Source organism: Lipophrys pholis, assembly GCF_963383615.2.
Source record: "Lipophrys pholis genome assembly, chromosome: 1".
Lineage (NCBI taxonomy): Eukaryota > Metazoa > Chordata > Actinopteri > Blenniiformes > Blenniidae > Lipophrys > Lipophrys pholis.
Window position 1 is genome coordinate 15,028,852 of NC_137635.1, and position 22,470 is coordinate 15,051,321.

The 22,470-nt window shown below is 44.3% G+C and overlaps 1 protein-coding gene across 2 annotated transcripts in view; it reads right to left on the reverse strand.

Moving 5' to 3' along the window:
• Positions 1–13,568: 13,568 nt before the first annotated feature.
• Positions 13,569–22,470, reverse strand: part of dnah9 (dynein, axonemal, heavy chain 9) — a gene marked incomplete at both ends in the record, with an annotated part of 175,720 nt that continues 166,818 nt past the window's right edge. For both annotated transcript variants that reach the window (XM_080460910.1, XM_080460909.1), the window contains 4 exons: positions 13,569–13,796; positions 15,397–15,532; positions 17,398–17,651; positions 20,129–20,311. In XM_080460910.1, coding sequence (XP_080317036.1) covers positions 13,569–13,796; positions 15,397–15,532; positions 17,398–17,651; positions 20,129–20,311 — 801 coding nt within the window. The remainder of the gene's footprint in view (positions 13,797–15,396; positions 15,533–17,397; positions 17,652–20,128; positions 20,312–22,470) is intronic.

Below are 22,470 nucleotides of genomic sequence, written 5' to 3' on the forward strand. Positions count from 1 at the left end.
TTGTAGGACGAGAAGTGAATGAATGTGTTGTTGATACCAGATATACCACTGTTCATATTTGGATGTAGACTGTGTTTCCATTGACATCAGAAGACTTGAAAATCATGGAAATGACATATAATGCTTGTCAAAGTAGGGTCAAATAAACCATCCATATTTTTCTAAACATGAAAAAATTCTTCCCTGAGAGGTGTCTGTGTCGTGTGTTTGCTTGGGAAATCTGAGACGCCGGTCACATTACCACTGCAAGTGGCAGGGCTCATCCGGTGAGGTGTGCGCAAATAACCCCGGTGGCCGAGTTCAATTTCAGCCTGTGGAGCCCGAGAGCCTGTTTTTCTTGGATAAAGTCAATTTTGACTTGGGCTTTGTAAATAAGGCTGAAGGTAATGAAGGAGCTATATTACAAAGCCTGCTGTGTTTGCAGCAAACACAAAAGAAAGTCTGCGGCAGGGAAGCGGCCACCGAGCCCCCCCGGGGGGGGGGGTAAAAAGCAGAGCCGGCTCAAAATGATCGGAAAGAGTTCAAGTAAAACTGCTGGCGGAAGTCGAAACAACGCGTCACACACTTTCTAGTGTGCAAGGTCTAGGAGCGCTGCACGATGTACTGTAAATGTGTTAGTATAAAGATATCCACATCCGCAGTGTACGCATCACATGTTCACCTGATATATGCTGCAGTGTGAAGCTGCAATAAGTCGCTGTAATGAGAATGCCACAGTAGATAATCGTTACGAGCCACAGGCCAAATCTGAATTAATGAAAATCTGCAAGTATGTATAGATATATAATTAAGTCTCAAAATCGGAGGAGAACTTGCCGGAGGCGTTTCATGACAAAGCAGTTCAGTTAAAATGTTTCTGTTGCTACGGTGGCCCAGAAGGCTCGACAGGACACAATATGACGACAGCCTGCTACTCAATCACTTCCAGTTTGGCTTTTCTCTTTGTCTGTTTGTAAAGTAGCTTGTGTGTGTTGTGTTGCAGCTTCAGAGGAGCATTGTGCTCCTATACTGCAGTGTGCCTGTAGTATTTCTGTTGTGGTTTTTGTTAGTGTTGCAACTTATGTGTTCGTGGTTGTGTTGTAATCCTTGTATTTGTGTTGCTATGTTGTAACTTTTGTATTTGGTACTGTTCGTTTTGTATTTTTGTAGTAACTTTTGTGTTTGTTTTCCCACTTTTGTATTTGTCTTGTGGTTGTCGTATTTGTGTTGCAGGTCTTGTATTGTGTCCCGCTTTTTGTGTTTGTGTCGTTTCTTTAGTATTTGTGTCGCTGAATTTGCATTTTGATCCTTTTTTTTTTTTTTAAATCTATGTTGTTTCATTTGCGATGTATTATTGCTTTTCTGTCACGGTGTCTGTATCTGTGTTGTGGCTATTGCGTCCATGTGCTTTATCATTTGCGCTGTGTTATTTCATATTCCTGTTGTGGCTTTTGCACCTGTCATGTGGCTTTTGTATTCTCGCTGCGTTCTATGCATTTGTGATGTGGATATTGTTCAGAAACAGTCAGCAGGGAAAATGTTTGTGTAATTGCGAGTCCAATCTTCCATCTGCGAAGGGGTGATTGTACTGAGGTGGCGGAGGTCGGTCGCACACCGGAACACCTTTAACTGACACTTTCGGTTATGAGGATTTGCAGCCGGACAGCGTGCCTCCAATTTGACATTTGAATTAATGGCGGCCCATTTTAATGCTGGTCAGTGCAATTTCCGACCTCCTTTAAATTCATGGAAAATCTGCGACAATTCTCACAGCAAACAACGGCGCATGCGATTGCACTCCTCCACAAACACAAAGGGGGGGGGGGGGGGGGGGGAGGGGTAGGAGGAGAGAGGAGAAAACTGAATAAGTTAGAGTTTCCAATTTACACTGATCCTCCAGCCCATCAGCATTTAAATGAAAATATGAGACGGTAATCAAAAGGAAACGGCGAGCGAGCGGCCGAGGTGCGAGAGGTAAGATAGCCGTGATAACCCGGCCGAGGAGGAGGAGGAAACACGGTCGTCCATAAAATAATCAGCAGCTCTCAAACTGTCTCCACACATCTCACAAAGCACACATTTACCCCGCCATGTATTTCATTACCTGTCTGCCGTGTTGTTAATGCTGACATGAGCCCAGGCCAGAGGGCTTCTATTTGCTGGTTAAATATTTAACTCGTGCTCGGCGTACGCCCCCACACTCCCGTTCGCTCCCGGAACCGCGCCGTCCCGGCGGTGCTGTCAGGCGGTCCCGTCGACGAGGCTGTCACGTCTGTCTGGATCTGACACGGAAAAAGACGTTTTCAGGCTGAAAAAGACAGGGGGGGGGGGGGGGGGGGAGCAGTTTTATTCCATCTTCCACACTCAATCACATCTGACTGAGTAGAAGAGAATGTAATGAAAGGCTGCGCTCACACTGCAGGGCTTCACGCTCACTTCCTATTTTTTTGCTGATATCCGAAATTTCACATCAGACTTCACCGTGAAGAGACTTTGACCCTGAAATGAACCGCGTGTGCAGAAGACGACGTGCGGCTACGAGCTGAGCTGTGACGTGACCTGAAAAGTGAGCAGAAGAAGTGCTGGCACTGTCCTAATGTGGTATTCCAGCATGAACAGTCACACTTTTAAAGTGAGACGCTATTGTGGACCATAAATACCTGCGTCTGCTGGTCAAAGCAAACCAAACCATGAAAAGGCCTTTGGATTTCAGGCCCCAGTTTAAACGATAACGTTGTTGAGTGAAAATGTTAAACTTGCATTTTGGGTGTCCAATTACACGACAACGGTGCTCGGAGCCACTGGACGGCATTTTTTATATATTTTTTTAAACACACACGGCAACGTTTCAAGTGAAAACGTAATCGTTTTGGCAAATTCCATTCAGAAAAGTTTCATGTTTACAAGGCAACATTTTGAAAACGACGTACATTTACATGTCGAGGGCAGAAACGCTGATCTAGTTGGAATGTCAGGCCACGAGTTGGCACTGTTGGCTGAGTGGGTAATGAAAACACACACACCCAACCCCACCCCCACCCCCACACACACGGTGTGCAGACAACAATACACTATAAACACTAACAGCGGCGAGTACACAGTCATTCCGGTGGACAGACGACCAAGTTGGACTGTTATTACAGTGACTGTCGACTATAAAACTACCAAGTCGCAGGAGAATACGGAGCCACGACACTCTGGAGGCAGACACTGCTCTTACTGTCCATCTGCTCGTCCATGTGTAGAAGACGACTTTCCTGCGGTGCAATAGCAGCATTTTCCAGTGGCTTCGATCACCGTAGTCATGTGAACATAATCCCTAACTTTTCAGTTTTCACTTAAAAACGTGTAGAGAGTCTAAGTTTAGAGTTGATCACATTAAATTCCCTTTCAATGGCTGAGAGTTGGGAGCTCTGCTTTACATAGAGCTAGAACCTTTTTTACATTTATTCAACCTGTCTCATTCGGGTATGCTGGTGAATTAGCCTGAAACATCATTAACTTGTGAGTTTGGAAGAAATGAGAAGAGGCAAAGAGGTTCGTCACTTTCCTGATAACGGGAAATCCATCATTCTGTATTACATTTCTACCTGAAATGAGTCAAGGCGCGCACAGCGAATGAGTTTAGAGTTAATGAGGATCATTTTTGTTTGGTGAGGTGATGCAGCTTTACCCACTCGGCATGGAGGATGAATTCGATCACATCTTACATTATAAGTGATTTAGTATCACATTGGATATGGGGGCGAGGTGTGTTCGGCGCAGCTTTTCCAACATGTCTTCTGTAACGACGATCTACCTACAATATTAGCTCGGAAAAATATGAAGAGATGAGGTTTGCTAAAAAAACCAGTGACTTTCTTGAAGAAGGCTTGGCTAACTGGAACCAAACTTTTCCACATTTAACCAGGATGCAGTGGGCGGCCACATTACAGCGCTCTGGGAAGCTGATAGGGGTCAAGGGTCATGCTGTGTGATGATGAGTTTAGAGTTAATGGGGTGAGTTTCTACACATCAGCGGGAGAGATGAGATAACAGCCTGTCTTTTAAGAAAAATAGAGGAAGTTGGACCAGATGGGGTGTCATAGCCCCTCCTTACCCCTTCAGGTTCGTGACCGAAAATTTGCTAAATAAAAAGTCTTCCAGCATCCACTGAGACATCAACAGAGGTCACTCCGTTCTGCTTTGCACCCCCCCCCCCCACAGAATTTTTTTTACATTTAGTCTCACTGTGGATCGCTCACAAAAAAAGGTCAGGAGAACATGACAGTGGTCCGACCCCTGCCAATGCGTCCGCCGCGAGCAGCTCGCCGCGGAGCTCGCTTCAGCGGCGCCGTGTTCAAGTGCTTCGTTTCTTCTCTGCCTCGAATCGGGGAAATTTCAAGTGCTCGTCTATTTCCACGTTCTCTTCCTCGACCACTTCTACCCGCGGCACTTGAGAACGACTTCTGAGTGGAGAATGAAAGAAAGAAAAAAAAAAAAGACTCCATCTCCACCTGTGTCGTGTGGAGGAGTGCCTGTTGACATCGGCTGCTCGCTCGGACGCGCCGGCAGAGCCGAGGACGGGCTGCAGTACAGTCGGGCGGCAAATATTCAAGGCGGAATGAAGCGAGGCGCTGCTGAAGTCCTCCTTCTTTGACTGAGCCCAACGTGCCGTCACAGATGATTTAACTACCTGCAAGATGCTCAGATGACACCACCAGTGGCTCCTGCCGTTCCAGCAGGAGAAATGATGGAGAATCTCGGCGAAACGCACTTGCGTGTAAACTTTCGCTGGGAGTAATGGGTAACTGATCACAGAAATAGAATTAATGCCAGTAACAAGTACAGAAACCTCACTGGGCTCGCCAACTGTGACTTTTATTGGACATGAGGAGAATCGCAGCTCTGCTCTCTCTTCATTTTGCTCACTCTGTCATTTGTAGCAGTTATCTATTATTCCGAACTGTTTGTCTCCGTGAACACCGGCTGTTAGTGGAGGCACTTAAATATCCTGAATTATCTCGATCCACCTGAGAGCAACATGAAAGGTTTCCCAGCATCGCCTGGAACACTGGTCGGTTTCTTCAATGTTTTGTTTTCTTGCCGAGTCTCATTGACAGTTATTTACAAATCTGCCTTTTCAACAAGTGCTGACAGATTTCAGAGCATCTTCTTCCCACTCGCATCCAGATTATGGAGCATCGTCCCTAAAATAACTGATGTGACATCACCTAACGCCCAGATTAGCGGCTGAAGTGACTCCAGGTGAGAAAGCACGGCTTTTGGAAAAATGTGGGACAGGCACGAGAAAGTAAAACAAACATTAATAAAAATAACTAAAGCTGAAGCAGTGAAAGAAAAATCCCTTTACTTTACTGTAAATGTGTCTTTGCGTCTGGTAGATTTTTCAAGTTACAAGGTTGAACAAAAACAATGTTTTTTGTCGAGTCATTGTGGACTTCTCTAAATCGAATGGGTCATTAGAACATGCTCAGTATGGAACATAAACATGAACCCCGAGGTCAATAACATCAGCCAAAGCTAATTAGGAGCTGGAGTCGGATCAATAAAGCCAGAATTGAGGTGTGGGTTGTACCTTCTCTGACTCTAAAACAAGTGCATTGTGGGGTCCCTGGTCATTCAAGCAGCCGTCCTTCAACAAACACTGAGAGCGTTAAAATAATTCCTTTATGACAGATAAGTAACTATAAAAAAAAAATAAAATACAATGTGAGAAAACTATGAAGTATTATGATATGTGAAGCTGCTCACGTCTGAGCAAGTCTACCCTTATGGGCCGAGGCTGGGGAGAAAAAGAAAAAAAAAAAACGTCCTGAAGGCATTTTGAAGACATAACCAGAGGAGGACGAAGGGACGGACGGCACAAACAACACAACTCCGCTGAAATTCTGCCTGCCACTGGAGCGGAGGTAGAGAAACAGTCCTCAAAGCCCTTCTCATAAACTTTATTGCTCTGAGAGTAGAGTGATACCTGAGCGCATCAACATGTTGATCAGCTGCGGTCCTCTGGATTCCCATCAGTCGAATCTGTGGAGAGAAAAACACAGCGACGCCATAACAGCTAAAGAGACAACTTTGAGATGAAAGTTTGGGAACTTGGGGTAAACCGTCGGAGGAAAATTGTGAAGTTGAGCGAGAGGACCGTCAGGGTGGACGGAACAGAGACGTTTTTTGGGAATAATCTGTGATAGAAGGGTTGTAGGTTAGATTATAGAGTCTAGGGAGCAGCTATGTTGAAACAAGATGCTGAACTGGAGAGATGAAGACATTGCATTCCTCAATGGCAGTGTACAAACTTTGGGACCTGGTCCACTGAGCAAACTATCCCCATAAGAATGGAGCCGCCAGAGAAAGAGATGTGAAATTCCCCAACAAAGACGTTTGTTCAATTTTGTGTAGTTTGCTGACGGAGTAGCTGTAATGACTTTGGATGGGGGAGAAAGGTACCCCGTTGTCTTTATAGTATTCTGTATTCTTCCTGACGGACCAGAAACCGGCTCTGATCAAGGGACTCCTCCATCAAAGAGGATTATTCAGGACTGATGTCCCACCTTGAAACCGTTGGCGCTACAATCCGAATCCATGCAATCCCACATTGAAGACGGCCAATCCACACTGATGTGAGCATTTGGAGACGAAACAAGTCGGAGAGTGGCGCCAACTGGGAACGTCGATGTGAAACAATAACATACCTATTTCCAAAATATTTCATGCGTTTACTGGATAATAATTAAGTTTTTGGCAACCAAAGGATTGTGACGTTTTGGCTGATTGATTGTTGGCTGATTCCTAACCTTTTTTTCTCGAGGGACCCAAACTTCTACCATTTTAAACATTTTGACCAATTCCTCTTTCTCTCTTTTTCTTATAAATGCATAGCCCACTGTCTGTAGGGGTGACTTGTTTCCATATTTGTATATGTTTAAAAACTAAATATTTTACCTTAAAATCAAGAGGGCTTCACAAAAAAAAAAAAAAATCCTCATAAAAGCAGAGATAAGTAAAATGTATCAAAACACATTTAGAGGGATGAAATTATTGTTGGTGTTAAATAAATAAAGACAAATGTAAATGATGAAATAGGCTTGAGTATACGGCAGGGTTGTTGAGCGGGCCAGAACCAGTGAAATTATACCAAATTAACCTTTAGATTTAAACTTTAAAAGATTTTCTTTGTTTGTATGCGTGACGAAAAGGTCTATTTTTTTTTCTTTCACAAAACCAAACAATCGTTACAGAAAATCACTACAATCTCAACATGAAGCCAATTTTAATTATACATTCTGGTGCAAAATGCATAGAAATGTCAGCAATCTTTCTCCTCCGTCTGCTGCACACAGTCACACCCGGACATGAATCCCCAGTTGATAAATGTGGACTTAATATTCATATGCTTGGTGTTTTCGTGCGAGGCATGTGATGTGGGAGTGTTTGTGGACATTGGGAGTTTGTGTTGGGGATGTGGCGTCAGGAGCATGCGCAGCAATGTCTGTGTGTTTTGCCACATAAACCTCCATCATCACTGCAGGATGTGTTTAATAACATCTTGAGCCTGTGGCGTAGCAGCCGCTACTCCACTTTTCACTTGTTCACAGTATTTAGTCTGAACAAAACTCCACCGCAACTCACCTCACACACTTCCGGTCCGGCTCCGAACGCGCGCAGCTGTCGGACCCGCGTGTCACCTGTCTGACGTCATATGGCGCAGCCCACTGTCTGTAGGGGTGACTTGTTTCCATATTTGTTTGTATATCCATAGTGGGGGATTATTGAAAGGTAAATATAATGTATTGAATGTAATTTGAGATGTGGTGATTGTTTTCTCTTTAGTTGTGTGCATTTATTATTCTAATATTGGGTCAATGTTATTTCAGGGTGGTTCAAACGCTCCTTGGACTTTTGGTCCTGTCCTGATTGGACCAATTTAGGCTGGGCTTATTCAAGCGGCTCTTCATTCTGGGAACTGAGTGACTGAGAGACTGTGAAAGAATGTGAGACTAGACATAAATCCCTTTTAAATTTTTGGCAGTGGAATGTTCTAAGTGAATAATATTTACGCCAAATTGCCACCACATTCTTTCCGATCCTCCCAACAAAGGCCAGGCGAACCACATACCGAGTTGGAATGACTCTGATGTGGTATAAGCTTAATAATTGCACCGGTTACAGATGTTATGACAAGATTAATGTTTTTCAAATTAAACACATCTGACTAGCACAAGAAGAGCTACACTTTCACTTACCTCCCACAGTACTACTCCAACTTCCAACAGCAGTCTTTCCAATTGATTCTAATAGATAAAAAAAAACAAGTAAGGAGCGAGTAACTGTTACTGTACTCATCACAAAAAACCTCTTCACATCAGTAGAGGAGAGGCATTGTGAACTCTGATGATCATTGTGGGTCAGTCAGCTCCGAACGCAACCGACGAGCTTCAAAATGTTGCCCAAATCACCATCCCCTCCTCCTCCCGGCTTATCTGCTCCTACGCAGGACCCAACCTCAGTTATTTGTGATAATCCACAGATTGTAGGCAGCTAGCAGACATTTGTTTTACGACAGATGCCAAATTCAGATAAACATTTAATTAGCAACTCATCAGCTCTGTCAAAGCTAATTAGCCCGGTCTCCAGCCTCAGCCAAAAAAGCTTCCCCTCGCACATGTTGGTCTGAATCTGCTGGCTGAGGCGGGACGAGCTGAGCCAGGGGCTGCGAGGATCCCGTAGGATGGCGAGCAGACTGGTGGTCCGTCCGTCAAGTGCCTTCTGGGAGATCTCGACGAAACAGAAGTGAGGGTTTGGTGGCAAAAGAGGGTCAACTGTGGTGAGGTGACTGATAGCAGTCGTTTCTGAGCAGATGACTACGTGATCATGACCAATCCTCCGGGACCACCTTGAGGAGGCGCCAGCGATCACAAGAGGTTGTTAGGAAAATCAGGTTACATGGCAGTGATTTCAAGTGGAAAACGCAAAGCCGTTGTCCATTTACACAAAATTGGAACAAAACACAACTTTTTGAAAATGCTTCAAATCCATAGTCGCGTAGGCGAGCGAAAAAAGTTGTATTCATCTGCAAGGTGCTGTTAACTGTCATGCACCCATCGGCCACTAGTCGGAGCTAGAGAGCTGTCAAATAAAACTTAAGCCACACACAGCGATACTCGAGTAAAGTGCAGTTTAAAACAGCGCTGTGAGAAATGAGACGTCGTCTCGCTAATCCAGGGTGGTTTGTTATACTTCTACATACTCCTGTAGAAAATGAAAACCAAAACCTATGAAAGCCTTTAAGTGGCTAAAACAACTAAAATAGCTCAAATTACTAAAAACTGTCAAAATAACTACCGACGATTAAAATCATTTTACGAGCAAAAACCAAGTAAAATAATTGAAATAGCTAAAAAAAAAAAAAATGCTAAAAATAAAGAAATCGCTTAAAAGAAAAAAAAGCTAAAACAACTAAAATAGCTAGAATCACTACAAACTGTAAAATTACAAACAGCTAAAACACATAAAATTGCTAAAAAGGCTAAAATCAGCTTAAGCAATCCAATAAAGAGCTGAATCCAGTAACAATAGCATAAAGAGTAATACCACTAAAACTTGAAATTTTTTTTATTTACAAATCATGATTAATAGTCATAAATGCAACATAAGAAATAATCTAACATAAGAATAATTAAACTTTATTAGCTTTGCTGGCCTCATTTTGAAGATTTGACATGTTTTGTGGCTCCAAGAGTTTAATCTGAAACAAGAATGTCTCTTTGGGTCACAAAGGGTTAAGACTAACGGCACAAGACGACGAAACAGACGTTCATCAAATGACTGCTGTTGACCAGATGACCACAACATGACCACACAATTAATATTTGAAGGGTTTCAGGTTGCGGGAGACTCTGAAAAGGGTCGTCGTCGTGGTTACCTGCAGATTCCCGCAGTCACATTCTCATTGACATTAGAATTCTGCATGCTTACACATCAGGCATCTCTACAGCATCCGCATTAGGAGCCTTGTGGACTGACCGGTAACCTAGCAACCGCCTGACGTCTCTCACAAGCAGATGATTAAAGGTAGCTTCTTCCCCATTCCAGGCGTGAACTCTTCGAGGGATTGTCCGCCGCTGCTTTCTAGCTGCTGGCCGTCATGCCTAGAACATCGTGTGAATCTGGTCTTCATGCCTGCTGAAACCGCCGGTCCGCAGCCCGAGGCGTGCTCTGCAGAGAGGGGGCTGGACCCTTTGGTCCAAAGTGGAGCTCGTATTTGGAGCTTGAAGCACTTCACAAGCAAAAATGATTGCTGCTGAATAAAGCTGCAGACATCATCAAGCCTACCTTACCGACTTAATCTAAGTCACGAAGAGTCTAACAAGAAGTGGAGTATTGAGTTCTGGCTGAGGATTTGGCTTCCGTGTTTTCAGGCCAGTAAGTTTATGAAACATGCCTTTGACATATTTTGATGTTCTTCCGTCTTCATCTGAAACGCCATCTGGTGGTATTGTACGTTTTATTGTAACACCAGCTAGTAATAAAGGACAAATTGCATAACAAAGAATTTTGGGGAATTTTACTGATTGAAAAAAAAGAAAAAATCTATCCAAAGTTAGGTTTTTGTTGGCATTACTGTGCTACAGAAAGTGTGCTTTGAAATTTAATGCTTTTTGCATCAGTTTCGAGCATTTTTTATGCCTAAACATTTGAATTCATGATGTTTTAAACAATTATTGGTTATTATAAAATTTCGATTTCGAACATCAGCGATTTGCTTGGCTAAATTAGTGAATTAGCTTGAGTGCCCATGAGCTTATATGAAGCGTCAAAGTGTTGTCAATATAGCTGACATTCAAACAGAACTCACTTAAGATAACGTGCTCATTAAAAATGTACCCACAATACACTGCAACCTCACTTGCTGCTTCTTCATTCGCATGTAGGATACGCTGACAAAGCCGGTGTCTTGCTAATGCTAGCTCACGGGTGTTAGCGTTTGTTTACTTTCTGAGCCGAATCCCAGACTGGCGAATTAAGCCAGTCATGGTTTTTTGAGTGACACATCGCTCGTGATCGGAGAGTGTTTACAACAGAAACAGCATCGGTAACTAAGTGGCACGAGGCTTAGCGACGTCTGGAATCCGGCGTTGTGGAAGCGTTACACATGGCGGAGCGACCGCGGAATCCTGCAGGAAACTGCCGCAGAAGTCATAATTTGAGAACGCACGCACGCACGCACGCACGCACGCACGCACGCACGCACGCACGCACGCACGCACGCACGCACGCACGCACGCACGCACGCACGCACGCACACACACACACACACACACACACACACACACACACACACACACACACACACACACACACACACACACACCTCTCCGTCTCTGAGCGCATCGTTAAAGCCCTCCAATCTCCAGATAAAGGAGACGTCATGCGACCTGGGGGACGGCGAGGGAGGAAGAAAGAAAGAGGGAGGAGGAGAGTTTTACAGCAGGGTTTATTCCGCAGTGTGTATTTGTGTGCGTACTGTACATGTTGAAGAGTATATCAGCAAGACTCCACACTTTTTTCTTTTTTTTTTTTTTTCAAACTAACTCTCAAATAGGGAGGAGGGAAGAAGAAAGAAGCTGAAGTGGAAGGGGGTGGGGGGTGGGGGGCTCTGAAGACTTGGAAGGGAAGAGCGGGGCTGGAAACGGGAGATATGGGAAATGACTGCTTGCTGGCACTGAAACGGGACGGCAGCGGTGTAGTACGGGAAGAAAAACTGCGCGCGCAATCTGGCGGGGCGAGATAAAGCATCTTCATGCAGGAGAACTTTTGGGACTGAGAGGAGGAAACGAAGAGAGGCCGTCCGCGATCAATTAAGACGTGATCAGAAACACGCGGGCGGAGTCGCCGACCTCAACCTCTCAGCTACATTTATTCTGTGACGCGCCCAAAACGGCGAACACCTCGCACACTCTCGACTCACACACTCCTCCACTCATAGCCGAAATTGTGTGAATGTGTAAATTATTTTGATCGGCTGAGTGGAAGACAACATGTCAAGAGCACGGAAATGTCCAAAGAAAAGTCACAACAATTTTGTAAGATTAAAAAGAAAAAAAGCTTTTTAATCTGAAAGAGATGCAGGAAATTACATCATTCAACAGACCAATGGAGCAAGTTTTTAACTCCTTTTCACATTTTGGTTGATTATTTTTAATAAATTCTGTGATTGCAGAAACGTCACCCTGTATGTTTCCTCAATTCTAACCTTCATATTCGTCTAAACTTTCACATTTATATCAAGAAAAAGGGTCGAACTGAAGGTTTGAACGTTAGTGCAACTATGGTGTGTTTTTCTGTGGAGATGAAAGAGAGTTTGACAATAGATTTTGCCTTTGGCCACACACTTTTGGTCCAATCATTTGAAATAATATGACTTTAAATGCAGAACCTATTTTGAGCAGTAAACAACAAAAGAAAATAGTAGAGGATACTACTGCAGTACTGAATGGACCCAAAAAGTGGGACTAATGAAAGCGATAGAAGCTACTCAAGAGTGTAACAGGGGAGTGAAGAGATTTCTACTCGTCTATGGATGAAAAACAACAGCGACTTTTATCTGAAATCCAACAAACTCCACTTGAATGGAACTGCGTGACTTTATCCTACCATTTCTTTCCATACAGATGTGAAGACACTTTATTGTGTCCACTGGCGAGGCGACTCCGATTTTATTGTTTCAATCATTTAGGTACCAACAGCTGCTGCATTTAGCTAAATATCACACTTTGATGTTTACGTTGTGGATCTTTCCGCCCTCTGGCCACCACCGTTATTATGATTCTATTATTGGCTGGTTCATGCCGACCTAACTTCAGGTTTTTATTTAGTTTTTTGGCACTGCCATATTAAACTATTTACTTTTTGCATGAATTAATTTTTTTTAAGCTTTTTTATTTATTTATGTTTTAACTTTGTTCCCTGGGCACTGCCCATTTTTATACTCCCTTGATTATTTTTTTTTGAACCACCAAAATTTTTATTTGTACTTTTTTGCAAGATCAATGACGTTTTTTTTTTATCTTTTTCACCTCCCTGTCCAAGAAACAAGAAAATGGATGTGTGAGCCTATTGTTTTGCACCACTAACTTTCCCCCCCCCGTTTTTTTTTTGGCACTACCAACTTCTAAGCTTTTTAAAAACAAAAAGAAATAAAAATTGTTGCATCACAACTTTTCTAACCCTTTTGCCATTATTATTGTTTTAATGTACCCAATTCTTTTTTTTTTTGGCAAACAAAACCACACTTTTCTTGTACCGTAATTTCCGGACAATAAGCCGTTAAACTTGTTTCACACACGTCACTTAACTCCGACGTGCTGCGCTCCGTGGCTGACCAGTCGTTCTCCTCAGAGAGCAATCTTCCTCCTCAGAGTCCCAATCACCAAATAACCGATCAAATACTTTATCAACAGAAATAAAACCTTCAATGTTTTTGCATTTTTGCTGTAATTCACTTGCGCCAGGTCCAGCAAATACGTAGCAAAGAGCCCCTGAGCGATTTCCAATGAAAAGATTTAATATCTTGACGAGTCTTGCCATTAGATCTGCAGCAGGAGGGCCACGCCGGCCAGGGTCCACTTGGACGGGTTTTCTTTGGTCTTGAGGTTGAAGGTCCACACATATGTGGGACCCCTCTGGCGGGTCTTGTAGACAGGACACTGGTAAACGCTTCGGCTGTCCTGTTTGTCCACGGGGATGGCCCGGATGAAGATGACTGGCATGGCTGGGGTGAGCTCCTTCAGACGGGCATCTACAATCAGACCGGTCTGAGGACAGAGGAGGAGGAGGAGGAGGAGGAGAAGTGGTGGGGATGGCAAGCCAGTCAAACACAGACAGAAACATTTTGGAAGAAGTTAGCGATGAGTTTGAGACGCAGCGGAAGCTCAGAGCCAAGCGCCGTTTGATGGGAGAAAAAAAAACCCAAAACAATAAAAGGATGCTTGGATAATGCGAGTTTCTACTTTCCCGAAGACGCACCCTTGAGAAAGTGCTGAAAGTCATCGGAGTGGGATCCGGAGTGGAGCAGGCGCCCTGCCTCACAACACGGGGCCTCTCTAAACACGCTGAACGGCGAGTCGGTCCGTCTCATTAATTAATCCTCCCACACTTAGTGGCTGACAAACACCAGTTTCTCTCGCCGACTTTCAGGGACTAATGTAAATCCTGGTGACTTTGGAGAGAGCTCGGGAGGACAAACCCTTAATTGCATCCGCGGTCGCTCTTCAAACTTTAAAGTTAAATACAGGGAACCTGGAGAAGTCCGGGCGAGTACCAACGATTCTTTAACAAGCTCGCCGAGAGTCATTACAGGCTGGTTTAATGACGCCGTGTTACCCCGGGTTTTTAGTGTTTCATCACACAGGGACCTCGAGTATCGTGGCCACATTCATTCAAGAACCAGCGTTGTTTATCTGCCTTCGATGTCTAAAGAGAGAGAAAAAAAAAAGTGCCGTTCGTTGATATAGATGAGCAGCTTTATCATTAATGTTTGACTTTTACTGCTGCACGGAGCCAGATGGAGCGCCGCTTACTCTCCGCCACTGGCACAGAGCTGGCCTTGAGGGCTAAGAGGAGGTGGAGGAGGAGGAGGAGGAGGAGGAGGAGGAGGAGGAGGAGGAGGAGGAGGAGGTGCTGCCCGGCCTCGTTTGTCCTACTGTCTATTTGCCTCCAACTTTAATGAAGGGAGAAAAAAACCCCAGCAAGTGCTCCTCTAAAGGGTGATCTAAGTGTTCCAGCGCACACTCTGCACATTCCCTAATTAAGAAGTCTACAGGGATGCTCCTTGAAAGCTGGGCGCGTATAAACAGCACTGGGATGCATGCAGATAGATGGGGGTCCGGTGGAAGCTGAGTAATGCACTGCAGCCAGAGGAGAGCAGAAAGTAAAGAGGGGAGGTGGGACGAGTCCCAGATACTCCACTCAGTTTGAAGACGTGAGGTCATCAAGTCTGGAAAGAGATTTGGTTTAAGGAAGGGGTGTCAAACTCCTGGCCCGCTGGCGAGAAGTGACCACCTGACTTGTTACCACTATTCAAGGACCATTTTATTAGAATGGTTCACTCGTAATTTTTGTTAATGTGTTAGTTCATTGAAAGGCTTCAAATTAGGGACGCACTGATTCCACTTTTCTCCGAGGCTCCAGCTCTAATGACTTTAAGACCTCCGCGTCAGACTTTGTGCCTTCTCCTCCAGCAGTGTGACGACGTGAGACAAGAACAATTGGCTTTGTTTGTTTCAGCAATGTGAATGCTGACCATTCATTTGGATATGATGAAGTAATTGTAAAAAGGCACCGCATCCAAATCATTTATGAACCCAGACACAGACACGACAAGTGGAAAGTGCCAGTGGACGAGCGCCGGTGTACCTGCGTGTCCCAGCGCGCTCCCTCCATGTACAGCCCATGAACGTAGGCCCCCTCGCGAGGCGGGGAACTGAAGTCCTCACGGTTCTTCTTGGTGACGTCGCACTGGAGGCCCATGCTGTCCAGCGGCCACTCGTTCCTGTCGAACCCGACACAGAGTATTGTATGATCCATACGATTTGCAATGAATACAAACACTTACGTAGGTAGACGCTGTTAATTTCGTTGTGCTTCGAGATTCGTTCTCTCAAATAACAGGGCTCTTCCTCTTGCTTATTTACACCAACTGGGTTTTACAGTTTTCCATCACATGCATCTGTACGTTCCACCAGCAACATTTTATACTGGGAGCAATTTGTTACGTTTATAGTTTTTTTTCGGTTGATTTCTGTACATTCGTATTTGAGATTTCAGCCCTGTTGCCACGATGAATCAAGCCATTTTGCAGGAATAAAGTGAAATACAGTTTCCAACATAATATGTTTTATATAAAAAATTACTGCATTCAACGCGTGTTATAGCAACGTCCTGTCTGGATCAACTCCTTGACGTAACTTGTGTAAATGGCGAAACGCAGAAAAAGCTTCGGCTGGAAACGGGAACACCGTGCAGAGTGACTCAAGCCAAAGTGACACCTGATGTGACTTAGTCCCTCTCATTCTCTGCCGGACTGTCATATGCAGTACTCGGTACTCCAGAAAGCTTTTTGTTCTCTGGGTTCAGACAGAGATGAAGGCGTTTTGAAGACATTTAACTCTGGAAGCAGTTTCCAGGCACCGGCGGCGTGTTTTTCACGGAAACCAGCAGCAAACACTCACCAAAATGAACCGTTTTTCACTCAGAGGAGTTGTGTAAACAGTGTTAAGAGGCCGGCCCAACTTTTTGTGCCATTTTGGATGAACCGACAGAAGTTTTGGTATCAAGTTTTATTCATTTGAGCCTGAACACAAAATCCCAGTAATGTCTCTATCCAACTCAAACCACACTGTTACTGTAATGCTGAGCTAAAAGCACTAATCAATGAAATCAATTATTGGGAGTGCTGGCAACAGATTTCTAAATCAATTTGCTGTAATATGTGAGTTATGTGGCACTTACTGTGATCCATGTAAACACTTGACTGGAGCATTGGTGTGTTGTTATGTCGAGTGGCAGTGGAACTTTGAATGGCACTGCACGAGAGTGCAATAGAAAAGATTCAGCACCGCCACAGAAAGCACCCGATGTCAAAATACAGTGTGTAACTACTTTCCGAGTCCCGATGGCGTCTGTTCCTGCAGTTTGGATGACTAAAGTGATGAAACAACCCATTTTGTGGTACAAAGAGTGATTTTTTCCCCCCTTGATGATGAGGAGAGTTTCATAACCAGTGTTTTGTGTCATTTTGTATGATTATTTTTGCTGAAGCGTAGAGACATCAACACCTGCTAGACAACTTGAAGTCTTTTATGTTATTGTGTTAAATGTAAAAAAAAAAAAAGAAAAAAAGAAGAAGAAGAAGAAGAGAACATTCTGTTTTCTTACTGGGCTCATTGATTGATCGCCCATCTTGTCCCATTAATGTTTAAAAATCTCCTATGGCAAGAACCTGAACCATGAGTGTCTCTAGGGCCTTGTTTACATGACTTGACTGAAAATGCTCTTATTTCAGAAAAGTCTCAGCTGCGTTTTCAAAATGATGTCTGTTTACACAGAAATGGCAGAAACGTTAAAAACGTAGTTTTCCTGTCGGGCCACTAGTGGGTGCTATTTGTTTATATAAGGAAACCGCACAAACACGCGCACAAGTAAAAATAAGCCACAAACAATAACAATGGCGAGTACAGGGACACTCATATAGACAAGATGACCAAGTTGGATTGTTGTTATGGTGACTGTCAACTAGAAAACCACCAAGTACAAGGAGAATATGGACAGGCAGTCATGGCACTCTGGAGGCCGCGATTATTGTTATTGTCCATCTACTATGTGCAGAACAACTATTTACTGTGAAGTGACTCTTACCGTCGAGCCATGGCCTGCATGATGGCTGTGAGGAAGGACTGGGGGTTGAAGAAGCCGGCCAGCCACACTGCAGCGGGTAAGACGAAGTCGGCAGACCACGCCTCCAACTCCTTGATCCTGGCCAAAAGATCGGAGAACCAGAGCGCCAGGCCGGACATGGAGGGATACGCTCGCTTGTTCCAACTGTCCGGCACCACGTCAAGGAAGATGGCGTTCTGGAGGTTCTCCATGTCGCCGGTCATGGTCAGCTCTCCCTGAGAGGCGAGATGACAGCCGAGTCAGCCGATGGGGAAGGTTTTGTTAATATCCTCAGTTCAGCCTAAAAACTGAGCAGAAAATAACGTGACTTTTAAGTACAACACTGAAGCATGCGCCAGTCAGAGTACCCCTTCAGACCGGCAGAGCAATACGCCCAGATCGTTTATTCGGGCAAGACGCTTGTCTCACCATTGAATGCAAGCCATTTGATTAAGGTCAAATAAAAAGACAATACAACAGAACCGACAGACCTCAACAGTGTTTCCTGTTTCAGACTTCCGTTTCCCCAAAGGTTGTGTCAAGACGATTTGATGCTGGTCAAGTTCAAAAAGTTCAACAGAAATGGTGCCAAATATTGTGCAAACTGTTAAGACACTCAATAGGGAGGAGTTTTTGTTTTTAGAATCTATAATTGTGAATGCTCCACATTTCTGCTTGTTGGCATCCTCATAAGGTTCCCTCGAATACGTTCTTCCAAAAACAATGGTTATGAAAAGTCTTCGGGAAATTTCACTGTATTGTGCAGCAAAAACTATCATTAAAATTGTCTTCACATTGAAATCATAGCAGTTTTCATTACTAATTGTTTGGTTTTGTGAAAATATAGACTTGTTTAAACATAACATATGTTATGCAACACAACAAAGAAGTCTAAAAGTCTAAATCTAAAAGTTATTATGACACTATTTCACCGGTCTGGCCCACTGAAGACTTCTGTTTTTTGCCCCTGATCTAAAATATGACGAAAGAGAGAAAAAGAAAATGAAATAGTGTAAACATAATATTAGAGTCATTTGAATACAAACCTTCTACTGTTGCCTAAAACTTTGCACACTTGCAGCTTTGAATACGTGTGGAGAAATGAGTCGTGTATTTCCGAGGGTCCGGATGTCTCTTCCTGTAGCGCTGCTCTCAGACGCTACCTGGGGTTCGGACGTGCCGGCCCGGTTGTGAATCTCGATTAGCGGGAGGCGCCGGGAGTTCACCGTGTCGCTTCCTGTTTGTTTGGCGGAGACACGTCCTGCCTCGGCGCGCCGTGCTGACTAGTAACGAGCGCTCAGGAGACGCGGCGGCATACATAACCGCGGGGACAAGCGCATCGCGCCAGATAAGAAAACATGCTGTAAGATAGCTGAGCGAAGACAGCAGGAGAAGAGTAATGAGGCCGCGTGCGAGGCAGAACGCTGGTGTCCTTCACCTTAAGATACTGCGCGTTGACGGATTGCTGATGTGGAGATACCCTCATGTGACAGTCATGAGAATTCTTTATGAGGATGACATGGTTTGGGAGATGGGTCCACATCTGAACTTCCAACGTCCGCCACGACAAACCTGATCTGTCAATTTTGACGCGCCAGGACGCCATCGACCTCCGCCGTCCTTCCAAGGCGACCCGCCACCCTGATTCTCACTGTTCATTCCGCCATAAATACAAAATATGATTCCATTTGCTGGAACGACAGTCCTCATGTCTTTTAAATCACTCAGCCACTTTATTGAGTGTAGCAGCGCGGGGGGAGATCGAAGCCTCATAACTCCCGACAAACACATTTACACGTTCTTCTCCATTTCGCTCGTTGTTTAACATGCGACTCAGCCGGGCTCAACACACGGAGCGCAGACGTCTCATTCCTCACTGAGCCACGGCTCTGAGTCACCCTAAGACCGGGCTCCTGGCAAACAGCAGAGGCAAGAGAAGAAAAGAAAAAAAAAAAAGGCTCAATTATGCAGGAATACTAATACAGCAGCCTGTTGATGTCAGTGCCAATGCAGAGTGAGTCACACGTGTTGAGGATGAGTCGGGGTTTAGTGGTGGGATTCGAGCCACAGTTCAGTCCAGGTATGGTTGTTTTGCTTTAATTGGGCTTTTCGCGCCAACGCTGCACCTGCACCACAACAACAGGTTGTGAGTTTAGGATCACCAGATCGATACCAGCGAGTCCACAACGCAGAGGCGATGAACTACAAGGTGGTATACCTATCTGCAGCAATGAACATTAACACTGGCGAGCACTCACAGTACAGACGACCAAGTTGGATTGCTTTTCCAGGCGACACTCAACTACAAAACCACCAAGTCCCAGGAGAATGTGGACGGGGAGTCAAGACACTCTGGAGGAAACATTGTTGTTATTGTCCCTCTACTGAGCATGTGCAGAAGAACTATTTATCATGGCCGTTTTGGGAATGCGCAGGAGCAGCGTTTTCAAAAAAGTTGAGTTTTTCCCTCGTTTCCATGGAAATGGAGTTGAAAGCTTTTCAAAAAGCTCTACTTGGGGAGCGTTTTCAGTGGATACGGACACCCAAAACGCAAGGCAAATGTTTAGTTTTTACTTGAAAACGTGTGAACGGAGGCTCAGTCTGCCCCCAAAATGCCAAACATCGATATGCAAAGAGGCTCAATCACTTAATTGATCTGAAATCAAAGCACGTTATAAAGGAAGTGAAGGTAAACGATCATTAGTGTCTCGACCTTGAGTCCGAGGCTCAGCTCGCAGAGGGAGCGTCGGATTTCCTGAGTGAGCAGGTTCATGCGCTCGCACTCCTGCAGCGCCACCACCTGGTAGGGGGTCCTCTCCTCCGCCTTCCCCAGGAGCTCGGCCATGTTGAACTCCTCCGGTAGCTTCTCCACGATCTCCTCCAGCACCGCGCGCACCTGGTAATGAATAAAAAGAAGGTGCGGAGTGACTTTCTATTAACATCAGACTGAAAAAAAAAAAAAAAAAAAGACATCAAATGGGAGTGAAACCTTGTCTAAGTAAACCGCTGTGGAGAGATTGAGGTTATCCGCACCAGATGAACTCAGTCTCGCTGAGAGACTGTTACGGTTTGGAAAAAAGAGCAGTTCATAAATATTCATGGGGATACATTTTTGCAATGCCAGCTCTTTGTTTTCAATAACGGAGTAATCCCCCCAGAAAATCAATGCCCGCATCATATTTTGGTGGGTAAGTGATGAAAGCTAAAGTCTGTGTCAACATTTTCCCAAGACACCCGGCATTAGCGATCAATCAACGGATTAGGTGCCGTACAAAGGATATGAGGTCATCATATCTATGGATTTCTCTGTTCAAATATCTGACTGGGGTCTGGCATCTGCTGAGCGCCGTGAATACAAAGCGTCTGGAGCCCTGTGAGGCCGTCATCCGTGGAGACGAGGGGGATCCGGGCTTCTGAGGCGGAAAGGTCACACATCATCATGCATTGAGCAGCGGAAGCACACGGGAAAGACGACAACATGAGGCACCAGAGGACTGCAGTGTGGAGTCAGAAAACAGTGTTCAGGAAGGAGCTTTATTGGAAAGATCTGACAGATTAGAGGGGTTCACCTCCCCGTGGCAGAAGTTACTGCCGACGTTTGTCTTTGTACGGATTTATCCAGAATTTATTGGAAAAAAAAAATGTATTGTTCGCTGTATAGCGTTTTCATTTCGGTGACATTTTTCTTGCTCTGTCGGTCAGTGCAAGTTACAACGGTGGTTTTTCAATGGTATTGTCGCAGCTTTCTGATGTCACAGAGTGACATCTAGTGGTCACAGATGGTATGTACCATATATTTATAAACCCTAAAACTCTGAAGAAAGACTTTCACGGTGACGGTGACTGAAATTCGCTCGTCAGTCAGTCTGTTAAAAAACAAATATAATGCACAATCCTAACCTAACACAATACTCTTACAAAATAAAGATTTACTAGAACACCCACATCTTCAAACAACTACAAGTGAAGGCCGAAGCTACAACGTAGACACACTTTCTCATTATATAGATAAGTCTACAGATTAACAGGAGTCGTCAAGTCGAGTCAGCATATATTTCATTTTTGTGACCACACGGCTAAATTTAAGTGTTACATTACAAATGGATTACTTAAGTAAAATAAAATGCAAAATTCAAAATTTAGGGGCTGCTTTGGTTAACAATGACAAAATCTTGGTCCCTCAAGAAAAAGGTTAGGAACCACTGGCCAAGACGTAAGAGAAGCTGACTTGAGATTGGAATTCCACAGGTTCACATAGTCAAGGTTAAGTATGGATTTAATGGGTTAAATGAAGATAAGCAATTTCCTAAAGGGAAAAGTCCTGCTTTTAGTAACTTCCTAAAAACACTTTGCAAAGAGAGGAAATATCTAAAAGAACAAAGCAAGCTAACAGTGACTACATTTTGAGATCTACACTTGCCTCTGCAGTGATCATTTAAGGATTCAGGCTTCTACGTTTGTAGAGATCTGTTTTATTTGAGGGCAGTGGTGGTCTAGAGGTCAGAGAAATGGAATTGGGATAGAAAGTTTGTAGATTTGAATCCCACAGCAGACAGGTCACCACTGTGGGTCCCTTAAATGCAGATTAGGACTTTTGTGAAGCCAAAGAAAGGTCAGAATGCTCTCAAAATGGAGCCTGGTCTATAAAGCCATTTCATCAATCATTACAGGAAGCATACCATGAAGGAATTAGGTTCCTGATGGTACAGCAACAATATAACTCACCAGAAAAAGACATCACGGTGCCGTCAGAGGCCCCAAACAGTTGGTCGGAAATACATTTTTAATTCAGTGTTGCCAGAGCGACGAGGAAACGTCACCTGTCGTCATGATACATTTAGCAGTTTATCGCCTTTGTGATTCAGCTCTGAGGCACCGAACGTGTACGAAGACGCGACTCTCCACAATGAAAACATCCCATCCTGATGTAGATTTCATGTTTTCCGTTTTCAATTCCCCCTCCAGGGGCTGCCAGAGTAAATTCATGTGTAAGCCACAGAGGGGAAAACGCCTCTTTCGGTCATAAATGTTCCCGACGCTTGTCCTCGAGAATGT